General features: G+C 43.9%; 1 protein-coding gene across 1 annotated transcript in view; it reads left to right on the top strand.

The window, feature by feature from the left end:
• The window catches only part of LOC137299220 (EF-hand calcium-binding domain-containing protein 5-like), a 115,683-nt gene extending 95,682 nt beyond the window's left edge, over positions 1 to 20,001 (top strand). The window contains exons 18-20 of the mRNA XM_067967883.1: positions 2,702 to 2,922; positions 7,256 to 7,352; positions 18,459 to 20,001. Of these exons, the coding sequence (XP_067823984.1) occupies positions 2,702 to 2,922; positions 7,256 to 7,352; positions 18,459 to 18,610 (470 nt within the window). The 3' untranslated portion in view covers positions 18,611 to 20,001. The remainder of the gene's footprint in view (positions 1 to 2,701; positions 2,923 to 7,255; positions 7,353 to 18,458) is intronic.

Genomic DNA, 20,001 nt, shown 5'->3' with positions numbered 1-20,001 from the left:
TTCCAATTCCCGACTGACTCTGGAATAGGACAAGCCCATCCCAGGAATAGGTTTCATGCCACGACCAACTGAAATGTGCATAGAAAGCGTAGTCACATAAGGCTCACTCCCACCCTCCCGCACACCATGACAGTAAGATCAGCACCCTCAAAGCACCACCATAAGAAAGTGGCAGAAATAATTGTGCCCAAAAAGATGTCCCACTGACAGTCATAAGGAATCTTACAACACCAGGTTATAGTCCAACAATTTTATTTTAAAATCACAAGCTTTCGGAGATTATCCCCTTCGTCAGGTGAATGAGTGAAAGATTCTCAAATCGCATATCTTATATTAGGCTGGGACAGCATCACACCAATCAAAAGGTGTCGTTGTTGTTCAAATAGGCCAGTCACGGAGAACAGCACGTCCCAGTACACTGGATATACATTGTGTCAATTACACAGACAGAAAGAAAGAGACCCAAATGGCAGTGAGAGAGAGAGAGAGAGAGAGAGAATATTAAAACACATAACTTTTTTTTCCCCTTTTTGCTGGTGGGGTTACGTGTAGCGTGACATGAACCCAAGATCCCGGTTGAGGCCGTCCTCATGGGTGCGGAACTTGGCTATCAACTTCTGCTCGACGATTTTGCGTTGTCGTGTGTCTCGAAGGCCACCTTGGAGAATGCTGACCCGAAGATCAGTGGCTGAATGTCCTTGACTGCTAAAGTGTTCCCCGACTGGGAGGGAACCCTCCTGTCTGGCGATTGTTGCGCGGTGTCCGTTCATCCGTTGTCGCAGTGTCTGCATGGTCTCGCCAATGTACCATGCTCCGGGGCATCCTTTCCTGCAACGTATGAGGTAGACAACGTTGGCCGAGTCACAGGAGTATGAACCATGTACCTGGTGGGTGGTGTCCTCTCGTGTGATGGTGGTATCCGTGTCGATGATCTGGCATGTCTTGCAGAGGTTGCCGTGGCAGGGTTGTGTGGTGTCGTGGACGCTGTTCTCCTGAAAGCTGGGTAATTTGCTGCGAACGATGGTCTGTTTGAGGTTGGGTGGCTGTTTGAAGGCGAGTAGTGGAGGCGTGGGGATGGCCTTAGCGAGGTGTTCGTCGTCATCGATGACATGTTGAAGGCTGCGGAGAACATGGTGTAGTTTCTCCGCTCCAGGGAAGTACTGGACGACGAAGGGTACTCTGTTGGTTGCGTCCCGTGTTTGTCTTCTGAGGAGGTCTATGCGATTCTTCGCTGTGGCCCGTCGGAACTGTTGATCGACAAGTCGAGCGTCATATCCCGTTCTTACGAGGGTGTCTTTCAGCGTCTATAGGTGTCCATCGCGTTCCTCCTCATCTGAGCAGATCCTGTGTATTCGTAGGGCCTGTCCATGGGGGATGGCCTCTTTGACGTGGTTGGGGTGGAAGCTGGAAAAGTGGAGCATTGTGAGGTTGTCCGTGGGCTTGCGATAGAGTGAGGTGCTGAGGTGCCCGTCTTTGATGGAGATTTGTGTGTCCAAGAAAGAAACCGATTCTGAGGAGTAGCCCATGGTGAGTTTGATGGTGGGATGGAACTTGTTGATGTTATCGTCTCGTCTCTTCAGTGATTCTTCGCCATGGGTCCATAGGAAGAAAATGTCGTCGATGTATCTGGTGTATAGCGTTGGTTGGAGATCCTGTGCAGTGAAGAAGTCGTGCTCGAACTTGTGCATAAAAATGTTGGCGTATTGGGGTGCGAATTTGGTCCCCATGGCTGTTCCGTGTGTTTGGGTAAAGAACTGGTTATCGAAGGTGAAGACATTGTGATCCAGGATGAAGCGGATGAGTTGTAGGATGGCGTCTGGAGATTGGCTGTTGTTGGTGTTGAGTACTGAGGCTGTTGCAGCGATGCCGTCATCGTGGGGGATACTGGTGTAGAGTGCCGAGACGTCCATCGTGGTGAGAAGTGTTCCTGGTCTCTTTCTTTCTGTCTGTGTAATTGACACAATGTATATCCAGTGTACTGGGATGTGCTGTTCTCTGTGACTGGCCTGTTTGAACAACAACGACACCTTTTGATTGGTGTGATGCTGTCCCAGCCTAATATAAGATATGCGATTTGAGAATCTTTCACTCATTCACCTGACGAAGGGGATAATCTCCGAAAGCTTGTGATTTTAAAATAAAATTGTTGGACTATAACCTGGTGTTGTAAGATTCCTTACATTTGTCCACCCCAGTCCATCACCGGCATCTCCACACCACTGACAGTCGGCAATGCAAGTGAAGAACCCCTACTTAAGAAGACTGAACCGTCTATCGAGGGATTTAAGAAATTAGATCTAATTTCTCTGATTGTGCTGGAAGGAAAAGATCATTGTGGATGTCAATACACTCAGGCCAGCCCGAGGAGTAAATTGATGTGATGTACAGGACTAATTTGCTTTTACAATGATCTGACCATTTCAACATAACTATGAGATTGACGATAGCGAAAGAGCTACCATTAGTTTTAAAAGAAATCAAACATATGCCCTTGAGCTCATTCCAGTGTATGGTTTAATATACTTACAGTATTTCTTCATTATACTAATTATATTACAAGAATTTTAAGATAGAAATTTTATCCGCCTCTTTTGATGCACCTTCAACAATAATGAATGAAACAGAGATTACAGGACAGTGGCGGTCACAAATGCTTGCTCCTTTTCATCAACATTTTGTTTCTCTTCGTTCTTTCCAACAGAAGACTGTAATAGTGAAGAAAGGCGAGAGAAGTTGCTGTTTCATCGATTAATGCTGCAGGAACTGAGAGACAATATCAAGAACCTGAATGAGCAGGCACTTGTAGAGCTCAAGAATTCCCAGAATCCTCCAGCAATGGTCCATGACATCTTTAAGATAGTGCTCCATCTCTTGGATCCAAAGTTGAATGTGGAAAACATCACCTGGACGCACTGCAAAGAGGTATGAACGTAAATGCAACAGGCAGCTCCGAAACTGTAATTAGTACATTCGTTGACTTGGTTGAAAAATGTAAAGAATCTTACAACACCAGGTTATAGTCCAACAATTTTATTTGAAAATCACAAGCTTTCGGAGGCGTTCTCCTTCGTCAGGTGAATGTGGGAATCCTTGAACGTCATTCACCTGACGAAGGAGAAAGCCTCCGAAAGCTTGTGATTTTCAAATAAAATTGGTGGACTATAACCTGGTGTTGTAAGATTCTTTACATTTGTCAACCCCAGTCCATCACCGGCATCTCCACATCATTGTTGAAAAATGAATGCTTGGCTCCCCCTGCTGGCTTAGCTAATGTATCCAGTGAGTAGCTGAAGCATACGTACCAGGAAAGTCTGTGCCGAGTTACCTGATCTCAGCACAGGCAGTAGTAGGGCCACTATAATCGGTGTAGTGATTCTGGATTAAAATTGTCGAAAGATTCCCACTGCTTCATTGACCCCGTTATGTGCGTGTTTCAGTTTTGGTGCCCCCTTCCCATTTTTGAATAGCCTGCCACCACTCACTGCCAAAGCTCACACATGAATTATGGCCAATTGGATGAAGCACAGAAGTCAGTGCCGTCAGAAGAGAGGAGAAATTTGGCAAGGAAAATATCTGGCTTTAGGATTGGCTATACATTGAAGTTCAATTCAGGATACTCTCACACGATACACTGACAGCTTCGACATGCTGGTGAATAATTCCCTGAAAGGGGAAAAAAAGGTTAAGTTTGCAGATTTAACAATATTTTTTTCACAAGGTTTTAGAGTTTATCAACTGGGTGTACGGTGGTGTAGTGGTTATTTCACTGGACTAGTGAACCAAAGGCTTGGGCTAATAACCCAGAGTATGGGAGTTCAAATAACACCAAGGCAGTTTGAGAATTTGAATTCAATTTTTTTAAATCTGGAAATAAAAAGCTGTCCATGAAGCTGTTGTATTGTCATAAAAACCCAACTGAATTACTAGTGTCCTTTAGGGAAGGAAACCTGCTGTCCTTACCCGATCTGGCCTATATGTGACTCCAGTCCCACACCAATATGGGATGACTCCTAACTGCCGTCTGAAGTGGCCTAGCAAGCCACTCCATTGTATAAGGGCTGAGTAACAAATGCCAGCCTTGCCAGTGATGCCTACATCCCGAGGATGAATAAAGAAAAAAAAATGCATTTCAGAAACATCAATACAGTTTCAAATCATGGCCCAGCATGTAAATACATTGCTTGTTGAAGTAGTCAGCCATATAGACCACGGAGACTTGAGGTTTCATTCTTAGTCTGTACTGAGTCAGCTGAGTTCATTTGGGGATCCTTATAGGCATTACCACTGGCCTCTGTACTGGGTTGGGGAGGAGAAAATCAACTAATATTCCTGCTCCTAGTTGACGTCCAGTGACAGCCGGTGAAAGTGTGTTTATGGACTTTAGTTGAGGGTCAGGTCTGCCTAAAATAGCTTCTCCACCCCCAGCAGTTAAATAGTCTGGAGGAGAAACAGGACATCATTGTGCCTGTTTTTTGAGTGAAAAAGGTTGGGGAGACCAATTTCGGGTCACGATCTCAGGCTCCCCCGGAAGGGCGATGGCAACCGGAAAGCTAACAACTTCCAAGTGTGCAGGGCACACGCCTGTAACGGGATACAATCCTTGAATATCCAAATTGGGGTCCTAATATCGGTTTTAGGACCCCAGTCCAAAATAGATCAACAACAGCACGTGCCACACACGCTCCACTCAGTTGTTCAAGGGACCGTTGGAGGACGCCCACAAAAAGGTAAGGAAACGTTTTTTTTATAGTTTCATTTTTGTTGAGCCAGGAGGAGCAGGAGTTACCTCCCAGGACCTACCCGCAGGCCTGCTCAGAGCCGGCCAAAATTCCTAAGGCCCCTAACTGGCAAGCAATCTGCAGCTCAAGATGCAGATGAGGCTCAAGGCACAATTATGAGCCAATGTCTACAGGCACGTGGCACAATGCACCACCCACTTCACACCAAAGCTCTCATCCTTTGTTCACCCCATCCGGCCTGGATTCAAATCCAAGTCTTAAGAGGTCAACCCTTCTCCTATCACAAAACTAGTTTAAATAATGAGCTATCAAATTCCTGCCAGTCACTGGGAGAGACAGGAGCACAGCAGCAGGGCACTCAGAATGCTTGCTCCCAGCATTTCTGTAGTATAGAACTATCTGTATTCTCCTGCCTTGGAATATACTGTCAATATCTTATTCAGTCTCAAAACATAAGCCTAGGAAATACAGTGTGCAATATTAGTGTAAAATATGTAAAGAAGAAAGAAACAATTTGCATTTATACAGTGCTTTTCACGGCCTCAGGAAGTCCCAAAGCACTTTACAGCCAATGAAATACTTTTGAAGTGAGTCATTGCTGTAATGTAGGGAGCTTCAGCAGCCAATTTGCACACAGCAAAGTCCCACAGTTAGCAATGAGATAATGACCAGATAATTGGAATTCTCTACCCCAGAGGGCTGAGGATGCTCAATCATAGAGTATATTCAAGACTGAGATCGATGGATATTTGGACAATAAGGGAATCAAAGGATATGGGGATAGGGCGGGAAAGTAGAGTTGAGGTAGAAGATCAGCCATGATCTTACTGATTGGCGGAGCAGGCTCAGGGGGTCGTATGGCCTACTCCTGCTCCTATTCCTTATATTCTTATAACAAAAGCAAAATACCGCGGATGCTGGAAATCTGAAATAAAAACAGAAAATGCTGGAAAACACTCACCAGGTCAGGCAGCATTTGTGAAGAGAGAAACATAGTTAATGTTTCAGGTCGATCACCTTTCATTAGAACTGGAAGATGTTACAGATTAACAGTTTTTAAGCAAATACAGAGCCAGGGAAAAGGTGGGGGGAGGATGTGGGGGGAGGAAAGAACAAAGTGGAAGGTCTGGGATAGGTTGTAGGGCAGGAGTGATTAAATGACAAAAGGGATGGTGGTGCAAGGCAAAAAGGGGTGGTAAACAAGTACAAGGGGACAAGTAAACAACAACTTCAACAACAACAACCTGCATTTATATAGCGCCTTTAACGTAGTAAAACGTCAAAGATGAGTCCAGATGAGATGTGATGTGAATGGTTACAGCAGAAAAGCAGAGGAGGAGGGAAGCATGGAAAATCTGGCAAAGAGGAGAAGACTCCCGTGACCTGGGATTGTGGCGGAGAAAGGCAGGTAGACCCCAGGGGTGCAGTCCACTCCGCCAGCCATGTATCAATAGGGGATCCCCATCCCAAGCACCAGCCCACACCTCCTCCACTCCCAGTGGCTCTGCTGTAGCCATCCTCCATTACCAGCACCTGCTGTCCGAGAAAATGGGAGCGGTGGTTAAGATGTAAAGTTGTTAAACTCATGACAATCTGTTTTAGTGATGTTGGTTGAGATATAAATATTGTCAAGGACACCGGGAAAACTCCCTAGTTATTTTTTTGAAAAGTCCCATGGGATCTTTTACATCCATCTGAGAGGGTAAACAAGGCCTCGGTTTAACGTTTCATCGGAAAAACATGTAAAGAGTTTCTAAGGTGTTACTTTTTTCACTATTTTAATGGAAGCGTGAATCTTTTCCCCCCCAATAATTTTCTCCTCTCCTTTCCTGGAAACACTGGCTCATGCTAGAGTATGGTTCCACAGGTGCCAGCAACTCTCTGGTACCTTGTCCAAGTGGCCATCCTCGGTGCGTGAGCCAAGGCAGTGGGTGTTGGCAGGCTATTTTACTGTAAGGGCATCACAGCTCAGCCCAACGTTGTCTCCCACCCAGTGTCCACACATACACGTACTTTCCAGCAGCAGTCACTGCATAGCGATCAAGAGCTGGACTCCTGGATTATTTTTCCCTCCCTGATTACGTGTGAGTGGTACTAGAAAATATTAATAAACCCCTTTCTCTCAAGTTGATGTGGTATGCAAGAAACACCCTTTCTCCAGCTGCATTGACTGGATCTAATCTGTATTCCCAAAAGCTTGCGTGTCCTGTGGATTTAACTTTTTATGAGCTAAATTTAATTTACTAGCATCGTCTTAATATAAATCAACTCAATATTCTTCTAGGACAAATAGTCAAAAATCTCAGAATGTAACAGGCACACAGTGAAATTGCATCACCTTGTTTTACAAATGGTGATGTCTGGGATTTGTTTCACTGACTGACTGACACAGGAGCACTGTATGACCTCTGTATATAATAATAGCTTGATAACATCTTAAGTCTTGTTCTGCAGTTCTGACTTCATAAGAATTCCAACTGTGTCCTGTTAACAATTTTTTCCTCTTCTCCTCACAGAAATTGAACAGTGCTTTAATTCAAGAAATCTACACCTATGATCCCGTTGAAAAGTTTGTTAATGTAGACACCCACCTTTTGGCACAATACTTTAAAGGTAAGATATGCTGTGTTTATAGAGAATAGTAACCCCCACACCATGAAATTGAATTACTGCCTTAAACTCACTGCCATACATTTACTCGGAAAAATTCAGCAAGACTCTGCTCCCAGTGGAGAGCCTCACGAGATGGGAGTCCGGGTTGGAGATAGGACTGTACCTCGACAGCTCAAAATCTGCGAGCTGCATTCCCGTCTTGCAATGCTCCATTTCAGGAGCACAGCCTCACTGAACTTTACCCTACTATTCTTAGTAATTTGCTTACATATAGCAGCCAATGCACTTTAGAGCTTAATTCACCATGCAAAGCACTCTGATCTGTTTTGACAACGTAATGAGGCAGTATACACAAGTGCAAGTTTCTCCTTTAATAGTCTATAGCCCATTTAATTGTTTTTAAACTGCTAGGTGATGAGCATGGAAGCTCAGTGATAGCACGACTTTAACTGAAGGTTGATAAAGATTATTGTAGTGGAGGAACCGAAGGACGCTATTATTTTATTATTAAAAAAATTATTCTGCACATCATTCAATTACAAACTATTATATCCTCAGGCCTGCTTTTTTCTACACCAAATTGCACTAGCTTCCAATCCATTGTTGTGCCAGCCTTGCCACTTACCAGAATTGATTGAGCGCCTAATCCAACAGTTTGAAATTAGTTCCGTTAGGTCAGGAACATTCGGCTAGATATATTGCCCATTCATAGTCAGTGGGCAGATAGTTCCAGTGGTTTATTGCTTCCTTTTTTGAATGTGTTGCCAGTATCTCTCCCAGTATCTCAAATGTTTCAGTGGAAAACCATTGAGAATTTTTCTACTCTCAAGTGTGAAATTCCGAGCAATACAGAACACTGTCTCTTCTTCAGTCAGCTAAGAACCATCTCAGACTTATGAACTAAGGTGAAGATTTGGTGTGAGTGCTCAGCAAGCCTTACACTGCAATGAAATCTCCATCTCTGTTCAGTAATTAGGCATCTTTACTTTGGTACTTAAACACTGATTTAAAAGATCCTGTTTCAGAGAGTGATGTACATGTACCATCCCCCTGCTTTTACACTTGTTGGGAGCTGGACTCTGTATTACAGTGGGATCTATGGTACAGTTCTGAGACCCAAAGTGCAAACTTGCCGGTCCAGCTCCCTGCCTTTATTTCATAAAAACTAGCTGTTTTAACTCAATGGCACATTCATAAACCAAGATTTACATGGGTCTACGATATCACCGATTCTCTGAATAAGAGGTTGTTTGCGCTATGGGGTGTAGCTGACAGAGAGAGGTCTGTCTGTGGTAATGTTAAAGTGCCCATTCAGAACTCAGGAGTTCTTGGCAGTTGGGGAAGGGATTGGAATTCTACGTGTTGCAGCCTGTGTTGTACAGCTGGTGACTGGACAGTTCTTCGGTGTTGTCACTGCCAGAGTTTAATTAACATGATGGAAAAAATTCACCATCTTGTGATTGTACTACAGTTGCTCTTCACAAAATAAAGATAGATCCATAAGGGTATTAGGCAGACAGACATCACCTCGGGATCAAAGTCCTAGCATTCCGTGTTATGTAATACCATGTTTGAAAGTCACTTTTATTAAATCTATTAACTGGTGAATTTGCAATTGGTCAAAGTACCTTAATGAAGTATCCAGTATTCTTTGGGTGCAATAGATGGCTAAGGGGCACCATTACTAGAGACCCAGCAATGCAATTGGCAATGTGTTGACATCATTAATTATTGCATCTGGTGGTACAAATGAATTGTTTTTTTATCCTAGTTTATTCTTTTCCAGTTTTCTGCCCATCTCTCCTGAAGGCACTGACCCCCCCCACTGAGTTACCATTCCACAGACAACTGACTGTACCCCACCCAAGTGGCCATTGTCATAATTTACATCTGAGCTTTAGCAGTGAGTGTCTGCAGGCTAACACAGCCAAGGCAGGCCCATCCAGCCTGAGTAACATAACTGGTGAGTTGTCAGCCAGCCTGTGGTAACTGCAGGGTTTCCCCCACTCCCCTCAGGTATCAACCATTTCTCTGTCAGTGAAGAATAATGGCACTGATTTTCGACAATTCACTTTTGTGATCAGTTGAGTGCAACTGTTCCAAAGTACAACAGTGACCTCTACTGGTGGAACAAAAGTACTAAAATCAACATAAATTCCCAGTTTGACAGCAGACCATCAAAAATTGTGATGTGTTACATTAACAAATTTGTGATATGTGGTTAAAATGTTTGAGTCATGGCCAGCCTAGTGTCACAGCAGGTTGGCTTTCCTTAAGTGCTACACTAGGCGGTGCTAGATTAATTCTCCAAGTGGTAGAGTATAATACAGTATATTACAACAGAGACCATGTGGGGTGGCCAGCATGTTCTCCTGTCTACAACCACAATGTCAGACTCCTGCATTCAGGCTAAAATTACAAGTCAAATTTATCTACAATAGGATTATATACAGAAGCAACAACAACTTGCACTTATATAGCGCCTTTAACACAGAAAAATATCCCAAGGTGCTTCACAGAGGTGTAATCAGAAACCAATGGCCGCTGAGTCATGACGGGAGATATTAGAAGGGGTGACCAGAAGCTTGGTCAAAGGGGTGGGTTTTAAGGAGGGCCTTCAATAAGGAAAGGGAGTGGAGAGGCAGAGGGGTTTAGGGGGGAATTTCAGAGTATGGGGCCTACTTGGCTGAAGGCATGACTGCCGGTGGCAGGGCGTAGGGAGAAAGGGAAGCGCAAGAGACTGGAGTCGGAGGAACTGACAGTTTTGGGGTTAGGGTTAAGAAATGTAGAGCTGGAGGAGATTACGGTGATAGAGAGGGGCAAGGACATGAAAGGATGAGGATTTTAAATTTGAAGTGTTGGGACATCGGGAGCCAAGGTAGGTCAGTGAGCACATGGGCAATGGGGTGATAGGTGAGCAGGACTTGGCACAGGATAGGATACAGACAGCAGAATTTTGGATGAACTGAAGTTTATGAAGGGTGGAGGATGGAAGGCTGGCAAGAAGAGCATTGGAATAGTTGAGTCTGGAGTTGTAAATGGGAGCGATGAGGGGTTCGACAACAGATGGGGTGAGATGGGGGCGGTAAGGTATATAGGAACAGGAGAAGGCCATTCAGCCCCACAAGCCTGTTCTGCCATTCAATTAGATCATGGCTGATCTGTATCTTAACTCTATTTACCCACCTTGGTTCCATAACCCTTAATACCCTTGCCTAACAAAAATCTATCAATCTCAGCTTTGAAATTTTCAATTGACCCTCAGCCTCAACAGCTTTTTGGGGGAAGAGACTTCCAGATTTCCACTACCCTTTGTGTGAAGAAGTGCTTTCTGACATCACCCCTGAATGGCTGAGCTCTAATTTTAAAGTTATACCTGCTTGTTCCGGATTCTCCCACCGGAGGAAATAGTTTCTCTCTATCGACCCTATCAAATCCTGTAATCATCTTAAACACTTCGGGCGCTAAATTGGGACGTGAGTGCCAGTTGTTTCAGCGCTACACGGCCTCTCCAACATCCAAGATGGCGTCTTGGATGCGCACGTTTCCTGCGTGACGTGCGCCAGACGCCATCTTGCTATAGGAGTTAGCGCAGGCGCAGATAACGAACGCTGGAATCATGTAAAGGAGGGAGAAAATGGCTTCAATCAGCGTGCAATGCTGATTTAAAGTGATAGACACCATTTTGGGACTTAACACTTAACTCAACGCACAGTCTTAACCCCGACCATCTGAACATGTCTTAGAGTGTCTGGAGGACCCCTCACGAGCGCTATTTAAAGGGATCATGCAGGACCGAGTGTGGCACCAAGGAGCCCTCATAAAATTGAAGTCAATGGGAATCAGGGGGAAAACTCTCCAGTGGCTGGAGTCATACCTAGCACAAAGGAAGATGGTAGTGGTTGTTGGAGGCCAATCATCTCAGCCCCAGGACATTGCTGCAGGAGTTCCTCAGGGCAGTGTCCTAGGCCCAACCATCTTCAGCTGCTTCATCAATGACCTTCCCTCCATCATAAGGTCAGAAATGGGGATGTTCGCCGATGACTGCACAGTGTTCAGTTCCATTCGCAACCCCTCAGATAATGAAGCAGTCCGAGCCCACATGCAGCAAGACCTGGACAACATCCAGGCTTGGGCTCATAAGTGGCAAGTAACATTCGCGCCAGATAAGTGCCAGGCAATGACCATCTCCAACAAGAGAAAGTCTAACCACCTCCCCTTGACATTCAACGGCATTACCATCGCCGAATCCCCCACCATCAACATCCTGGGGGTCACCATTGACCAGAAACTGAACTGGACCAGCCATATAAATACTGTGGCTACGAGAGCAGGTCAGAGGCTGGGTGTTCTGCGGCGAGTGACTCACCTCCTGACTCCCCAAAGCCTTTCCACCATCTACAAGGCACAAGTCAGGAGTGTGATGGAATACTCTCCACTTGCCTGGATGAGTGCAGCTCCAACAACACTCAAGAAGCTCGACACCATCCAAGATAAAGCAGCCCGCTTGATTGGCACCCAATCCATCACCCTAAACATTCACTCCCTTCACCACCGGCGCACTGTGGCTGCAGTGTGTACCATCCACAGGATGCACTGCAGCAACTCGCCAAGGCTTCTTCGACAGCACCTCCCAAACCCGCGACCTCTACCACCTAGAAGGACAAGAGCAGCAGGCACATGGGAACAACACCACCTGCACGTTCCCCTCCAAGTCACACACCATCCCGACTTGGAACTATATCACCGTTCCTTCATCGTCGCTGGGTCAAAATCCTGGAACTCCCTTCCTAACAGCACTGTGGGAGAACCGTCACCACACGGACTGCAGCGGTTCAAGAAGGCGGCTCACCACCACCTTCTCGAGGGCAATTAGGGATGGGCAATAATTGCTGGCCTCGCCAGCGACGCCCACATCCCGTGAATGAATAAAAAAAATTTTTAAAAATTTACAGGTTAGTGGCTGGATTATTGCTTCTGGCTGCCGGGACATTTGTAACTGTTCTTGGAGGTCTCCTAGACTTCAATACTAGGATGCCGGGACATAGCCTAACATTTAGAGCCAGGACGTGCAGGAATGAAGTTAGGAAATGCTTCTAAACGCAAAGGGTGGGAGATGTTTGAAACGCTCTTCTGCAGACGGCAGTTGATGCTAGCTCACTTGTGAATGTTAAATCTGAGATTGATAGATTTCTGTGAACCAAGGGTATTAAGGGATGTGGGGCAAAGACGGGTATATGGAGTTAGGTCACAGGTCCTCCATGATCTGAATGGTGGAACAGGCTCGATGGGCGAAATGCCACGGCCACTTGCTGCCTCCTGATATGTGCCACCTTCTCCTGCAAGAAAGCGGGATGTGTGTCTGGGTGATGTGCCTGTCATGGTTGAATAGCTGCTAGTGTGTGTGGCCTGTGAGTTGTGGGTGGGCAGCTTGAAACAGTGCTGATGTGTAAGGGTGAGAGGAAGCATCTGATTGGAAGAGTTGAGTACTGCTGGAAAGAGTTTATTGGTATGTGGGGTGTAGTGCGTGGTGCAGTTGGTAGGAGACGCCACTTGACAGTTGACCTCATTCACCTTGACCACTCATGTCAAAGCACTGAACTTCTTCCTGCACTGCATCCATGTTCGTGATGCTGTGCGCCTGGCATTGACTTCATCCCCTGTTGCCTCCCACTGCCTTTTGAGTATATCTTGAGGGCCTTTTGCCCTCACCACCACCCCCCCCCCCACCTTCGGATATAGGATGTCCCTCCTTCTTTCCACCTCTTGCACCACGGTCTCTAGTGCATCAGCAGAGAACCTTGGTGCACGCACTCTCGCAGGCCTGGTACCAATTCAGATCATCAGATTGGTGAGGTCTGGCGTGCAGATTGGAGGATGTGGGATTTAGTAGTGCGCAACCTTTATTCAATGTTTTAACATAACTCATCAGTGTGTAAACATAGGGATGGGACCTGCATCTGTGTTTTATGTGTGCAATGTCTGATCTCCGTGCAGACTCCGCGCAGACAGTAGACTGTTATTTTCAGCAAATAACAGGTACCAGCTACCTTTAAGAGATTTCTAAGCAACATCCTCCCTTTAAGAGATTGAGCTCCCTCTGGTGGTGGAAAGTACAAATTGCATCGATTCCACGTGCAAGGCCTGCAATGGAACGCTGATTGCAGATAAGTGCTCCGGTGGGTCTAAACTTGCTTCCTGCCTGCGCAGGGGCCATTGGGCGTGGGGTAATAGCATATCATGCTACCCACATCCAAAAACGGCCCCTATCGAAATTTTCCCCCTTCAATTAGTTCACCCCTTAATCTTCTATGTTCAAGGGAATACAAGCCTAGTCCGTGCAACCTGTCCTCATGATTTAACACCTTTAGCCCCAGAAATTACTGATGGTGTGAATAGTTAGAAAACAATAAAGATAGGATAGGTCTACAAGGGATTAAAATATCCTCTTTAGAATGTATTTCTTACATAGTCTGATAATTTGCAATACAATCATATGAAACAGATTTTCGTAGACTTTCTGATGTGGTGACATATGGGGAAGACACAATTCCTACTTTGACCTGACAGGGTTCGTTTTCATAAGCAAACTAAATTAAAGTTGAACAAATAGAGGTGTCGTTGTGCCAAAAGAAACCTTTATTTCACAGTTGTTAATGTTACAGCATTAACTCTCTTCCTTCCAAACATATCTCCTGAATGGTCAGCCAGTAGAGATAATAGCCTAGAAATTGGATTGCACCACCCCCATTTTTCAAGCATGAAATGGGCACCTAAATGGGCTGGAAGAGCACTGCCCACCATATTGTATAGGGCATTCCATAGACGTCCAGGGCACGCACCAGATGTATTCAGAAAGCTCATTACAATATTAAAGTAAGAGTCCTACGCTAGGTTCTATATTCTGGAATTCCCTCCTGGAACTACTCCTCCTTTAAGACCCTCCTTCAAACCTACTCTTCTAATATCTGCCTCCATAGCGCAGTGTCCATTTTCTGATGACGCTTCTGTGAATCACTTTGTCCAATGTTAAAGGTGTTATATCTGTTCTCATTGTCATCATCATCTTTGCAGGAGATGCATAACCGGCCAGAGAGTCTTTATTGCCGACTTTACGTGCAGAAAGCAGAAAAAATTTTCCACCCGCAGCACTGTAATCCTTTCTCTGGGAGAGCAAAAAAAAATACATTTGAAAAATCTTTTAAATAAATCATAATGGACTTGTAGATTGCCACTGTTATTGGCAATAGCTTGGGATAGTCAACACTGTTACTGTTATCTCCCACCTCACTCCTTGGTGGGATGACTCTTCTGTGACCTAATTGTTTGAAAATTGTTCAGGCAAAACTGTGCTGAAGGCCAGAAAAAAGATCAGCAATGTGATCTGCTGGTATTGCAGAGCTCAGTGGGTCATCAAGGTAGCTGTATCCTACCTTCTGATAATTTCAAATTGGGACAAAGTAATATCATTTCTCCTGTTGGCACAGTTTGAGTGCTAGTGCCAGAATAAGTTCTCTGGAGGAAGTGGTCAAAATCAGACCTTTCAACCCACTTGTTTAGCAATATGAGCATCATCAAGGTGATCTCAGGCTTCTTGTAGTGGACATTATTGAACTGGATCGATATTTGTCAGGCCTCATTCATTCCTGTTTGTGTTCTTAACAACATAAACGGCAGCTGTACTTCATGGCATTTACAGCTCCTATGGTTGTCGTGGCTACATCACGCTTACAGGCTATTAAGGCTCGGAGGACAGATGTTCAAACTCTGCTGATTTTAGATTGTGATTGAATGAAATTAATTGTGTTTCGAAACACTTATATCATTGGGAGTGTTGAAATCTATATCCAGAATGGCATTATGGTTCTATTGTGTACTGTAGTTCTATAAATAGATTTAGATATTCAGAAATATATTTTGGTCCGGCTTTGAATGCTTACCTTTTTTCCATTGACCACATCACAAAGCTAATGTTGATATTAAAGGCGTAATCATGATTAGAATCATTATCTAATCATCAGCAGAGTTAAATAACCAAAGGACTTTGGCATTTGGAACAGACTGAATTAAATCCCAAGCTCTGTGAGTCTGGCTGAGTGTTACATAGAGTTACAAAGAATCTACAGCACAGAAACAGGCCATTCGGCTCAACTGGTCTATGCCAGCATTTATGTTCCACATGAGCCTCCTCTTACCAAGAATGGGATCGAGCTTAGAAATGTAATTAGAAAGTAAAACAATATATTGGGCTCCCTTGATGGCTCACTTGGAAAATCCACTGCACATAACGAAACTGAAAACCATTCATTGGCTATGGAAAGCTTCACTAACTGCGCCATATAAAGTAGGGAGGTCCTAGGTTCAATCTCTAGTTTGTGGTGAGTTAACTAATCTACATTAACAGAGCCATACAAAACAGCAAGGTCCTAGATTCAATTTCTAGTTTGTGGTGAGTTAACTGATCTGCACTAACAGAGCCATACAAAGCAGGGAGGTCCCAGATTCAGTCTCTAGTTTGTGGTTAGTTTACTGATCTCAGCCAGGGCAGCCGCTGAGCCACTACAATAGGCGTCAGCACACCCAGGCTGGGGAGATGACAACTCAGTCAGAATTGCCGCTCCTGATTGCTATCCAGCGATGTCTGCTGTAAAGTGCATGCCCAATGAGGATAAGCTTAAGTTTGGACATGATGTCGTTCATTGCCTGCCGACACTCACTGTCTCTGATGATTGTAAAGAATGCCTATCCGGGCCAGGTCCCATAGGGCTGTTGGCCCTTGGGGAGCTGGTGCCAAGCATGAGTCGGAGAAGAAGGGGGAAATGAAAGAAGGAGAAAATATTCATTAAAATAAAACTCTTCATAGTTTGGCAGAGCATTGTACACATGTCAGTGACTGACTTGCACAGTATTGTTGTTGTGCCTTGTTACAGTGTAGTATCATCTCCTGACCATGGAGAGGCACTGTGCATCATTTGATAAAATACCAAACAACCCCAGTCCATGGTTATCATCTTCAAGGCCAACACTCTGAGTTATTGTATTTTGTACTTTATAATTCTTTGCTGATATTAAAAGTGTCATAACATTGCTACAATTTCATTAACTTAAAATATACAAAAGATGATGGAACCACAAAGTGACCTTGAGAGAAATGAAGCAATACAAATTGCGTTTGTTCCCCCACACAGTGGCCTTTTGTTCTTGGTCAGACCGGAATTCAAATCCCACCATGGCAGTTTGAAAATTTGAATTCATTTTAAAAGATCTGGAAAATAAAAAGCTAGTATCAATAAAAGTGACCATGAAGCAGTCAGATTGTTGTAAAAACCCAACTGGTTCACTGATGTCCTTTAGGGAAGGAAACCTGATGTCTATATTCAGTCTGGCCTATATGTGACTCCAGTCCCACACCAATGTGGTTGATGCTTAACTGCCCTCTGAAGTGGCCTGGCAAGCCACTCTGTCGTATGAAACCGTTACACAGTGGTTCATGAAAGCGGCCCGCTCCCGCCTTTTCAGGGCAACTTGGGATGGGCAATAAATGTTGGTCATGCCAGCGACGCCCACATCCCGAGAATGAATTAAAAAAAGAATAAAAGACTGGGAGATGCCAAGCAGAAGCAAGGCATGTCCTCAGATGGAATAAAGAAAATAGGCAGGTAGATTACCCAGAGCCATACACTTGTCATAGTGGAATCAGGAAAAGCCTTAGAACAGGTTACCCGCCTCCCCTCTTTGCTGTCGAATGGTCCAGAGGTGCCTGAAGATGCAAAAAATTAAGGGAAATAGAAAAGGAATTGTTGTTAACATAGCTGAAAAAGGACAACATTTTTGAATTAAAACCTTGCAGGTAAAACATTTCCCGTTGATCATTTTATTCAGTGACAAAGCCGGAGCAAGTACATGGAATTTTCTGTTTTGTATTCAACAAAATTTTCGACAAGGGGATTTTTAACCCCTTTTGTTTTGGAGGTGAAGTATTGTAGATAAGAGCTTTAAGGTACCCATAATCTTTTCTCTGGATCTATGACATTCACTAGTTATATGGCAGGAACTTGCATTTATATAGCGCCTTTCACGACCTCATGGCATCCCAAAGCACTTGAAGCCAATGAAGTATGTTTGAAGTGTAGTTACTGTTGTAATGTAGGAAACATGGCAGTCAATTTGCACACAGCAGGGTCCCACAAACAGCAATGTGATAATGACCAGACAGTCTATTTTAGTGATGTTGGTTGAGGGATAAATATTAGCCAGGACACCAGGGAGAATTCCCGTACTCCTCTTCGAAATAGTGCCATGGGATCTTTTACGTCCACCTGAGAGGGCAGACGGGGCCTCGGTTTAACGTCTCATCCAAAAGACGGCATCTCCGACAGTGCAGCACTCCCTCAGTACTGCACTGAAGTAGATTATGTGTTCAAGTCTCTGGAGTGGCGCTGAAACCCACAACCTTCTGACTCAGAAGCGAGGTGCTACCCACTGAGCCACGGCTAACACGTAGCAGCACAGAGTCATAAGGCAGGAGCACAATCATGTTGGGATCATGTTACGGGAAAAGCAAATGCTAACCATCACTCACAATATGGCCAGACTCAGCACATTTGGCATTCCTTTCACAGCTGACACTTTGTTCAGACATCTTTCGGGAAGTAGAATTTGTAACAGTATTGACTAGAGAAAGAAAAGCCCATCCACCGGTAAAGACCGTTACCTCAGGCATAAAGAGGTTCTGTACATTGCCTGACCACAGGAAGATTGATGATATTGGAGTTTTCTTAGTTAATCCACCATCCAGTGGGTTGCACTTAGTATTGATCCATCTGCACTTGTTTGTTTTTCTCATAGTCATTTACCACTTTTTCTAATAGTGCCATGTGAGACCCATAAACCATTGCTGAGATCTACATGTGAGGTATAATATAGATAAAGCCAGATATCTGACTAAAACAAACGTTAGACATGCATTTAGCCTATGCCAAATACAACAGTGTAATATTTTATTTAAAACTAATACAATCTTGCAGCTAAGGTATTTTGTGTGTAACAATAATAAAAAAACTGATTTTGAGACTATTCAAAACTATTAATTTTCATGTTTTCTAGGTTTCGTTCCTGGGACTGTGTGGAAGTATGGCTCTCTTGCAACCTATTATCTGTATCACTGGGCATTCATCTGCTTTTTGCTGATACAACTTACTACGAAGCTAAAAGACTTCTACAGACCCCCCTCAGTTTGTCACTTGGCCTCTATATGAGAGAAATGCATTAAAGTCCAGGAGGAAATTTGCTCCTGGTGGAATATTTTCAAACTCTGAGGTTGCACTTTATTTTCAAAGAAATGCTTTCTCATTCCAATAATGAAGCTTGTAAGCACTCACTAACTACAGTGCCATGTTTATATGTATATGTGTGTGTGTGTGTGTAATGAATACTGACAGGAGTTATTAATCTGTATAGGTGAAATCGAAGTGATAGAATTACACAGAATTTTTACTTAGAATCTATAGCAGAAAAACAGGCCATTCACCCCAACTAGTCTATGCCAGTGTTTATACTCCACATGAGCCTCTTCCCACTCTAATTACCTCTTCCCACCCTGCACCTCATATCCCTCTATTCCCTTTTCCTTCATGCATGCATCAAGCCTTCCCTTAAATGCATCAATGCTATCTGCTTCAATCACTTTATGTGGCAGCAAGTTCCACATTCTTGCCGCTCTCTGCAATTCTATGAAAAGCAAGTTGACTTTAAGACCATTCAGTGTGCAGTTTTATGATTATCATAGATGTACATAGACATCGTGAGACCTGTTTTATACTCATGCCAAACTTTTTGCTAGCATTAACAACTGGAGGAAAATATATTCTATTGTTTGCTTAGCAACAGACCACTGCATCAAAGAGCACCACGCTGACCACTTCCAGTAGTGAACAGTCTATTGACATTTATTTCAGCAACAAGTCTCTGTCCACTAATCCATACTTTTGCACTACTGTCTCTGTCCAAGTACTAGAGAGGAATTTCAACAAATGCCACTAACTGTCAAAGTGTCCACTTCCCTGCCGTGGCTCCGATCGTAATTAGAAGGCCCAAAGATATTTTTCTGAGATTGGTAATATGTTGTCTTCTGGAATGGTATTAATTGATAATGGATAGGTCACGACCTGTGTGTCACTAGTTTAAAATCTTATTATTTTTGCATCAATGAAGATTTACATATGCTGACTCCCTTATGATTATCATAGATGTACGTAGACATCGTGAGACCTGTTTTATACTCATGCCAAACTTTTTGCTAGCATTAACAACTGGAGGAAAATATATTCTATTGTCTAAAGTGGAATTCCTATCCCACCAATAATGGGACAGATTAAACTATGATGCTTAGCATGCTATCAAACAGTGTTAGCAACACGCATTGCAGCACTGTTGCTATCTAGTGGCACTGTCCTGGGAATAAATCAGAGCCCATTGCTTTTTAACTCCTTCAAAACATATGATAATATTTGGAACATTTTATCAAACTTATATGAAGGTTAAAACTGTTTTACTTACTTGGAAAATATTCTTTGTGTGTTCTACGAATTATTCTCTGCCTATTTACAAAACTACACATTCTATTTTATGTAATATCAGTTTGGCCAGT

Source organism: Heptranchias perlo, chromosome 28 (assembly GCF_035084215.1).
Source record: "Heptranchias perlo isolate sHepPer1 chromosome 28, sHepPer1.hap1, whole genome shotgun sequence".
Classification (NCBI taxonomy): domain Eukaryota; kingdom Metazoa; phylum Chordata; class Chondrichthyes; order Hexanchiformes; family Hexanchidae; genus Heptranchias; species Heptranchias perlo.
This window is presented reverse-complemented; position numbering and strand designations above follow the sequence as displayed.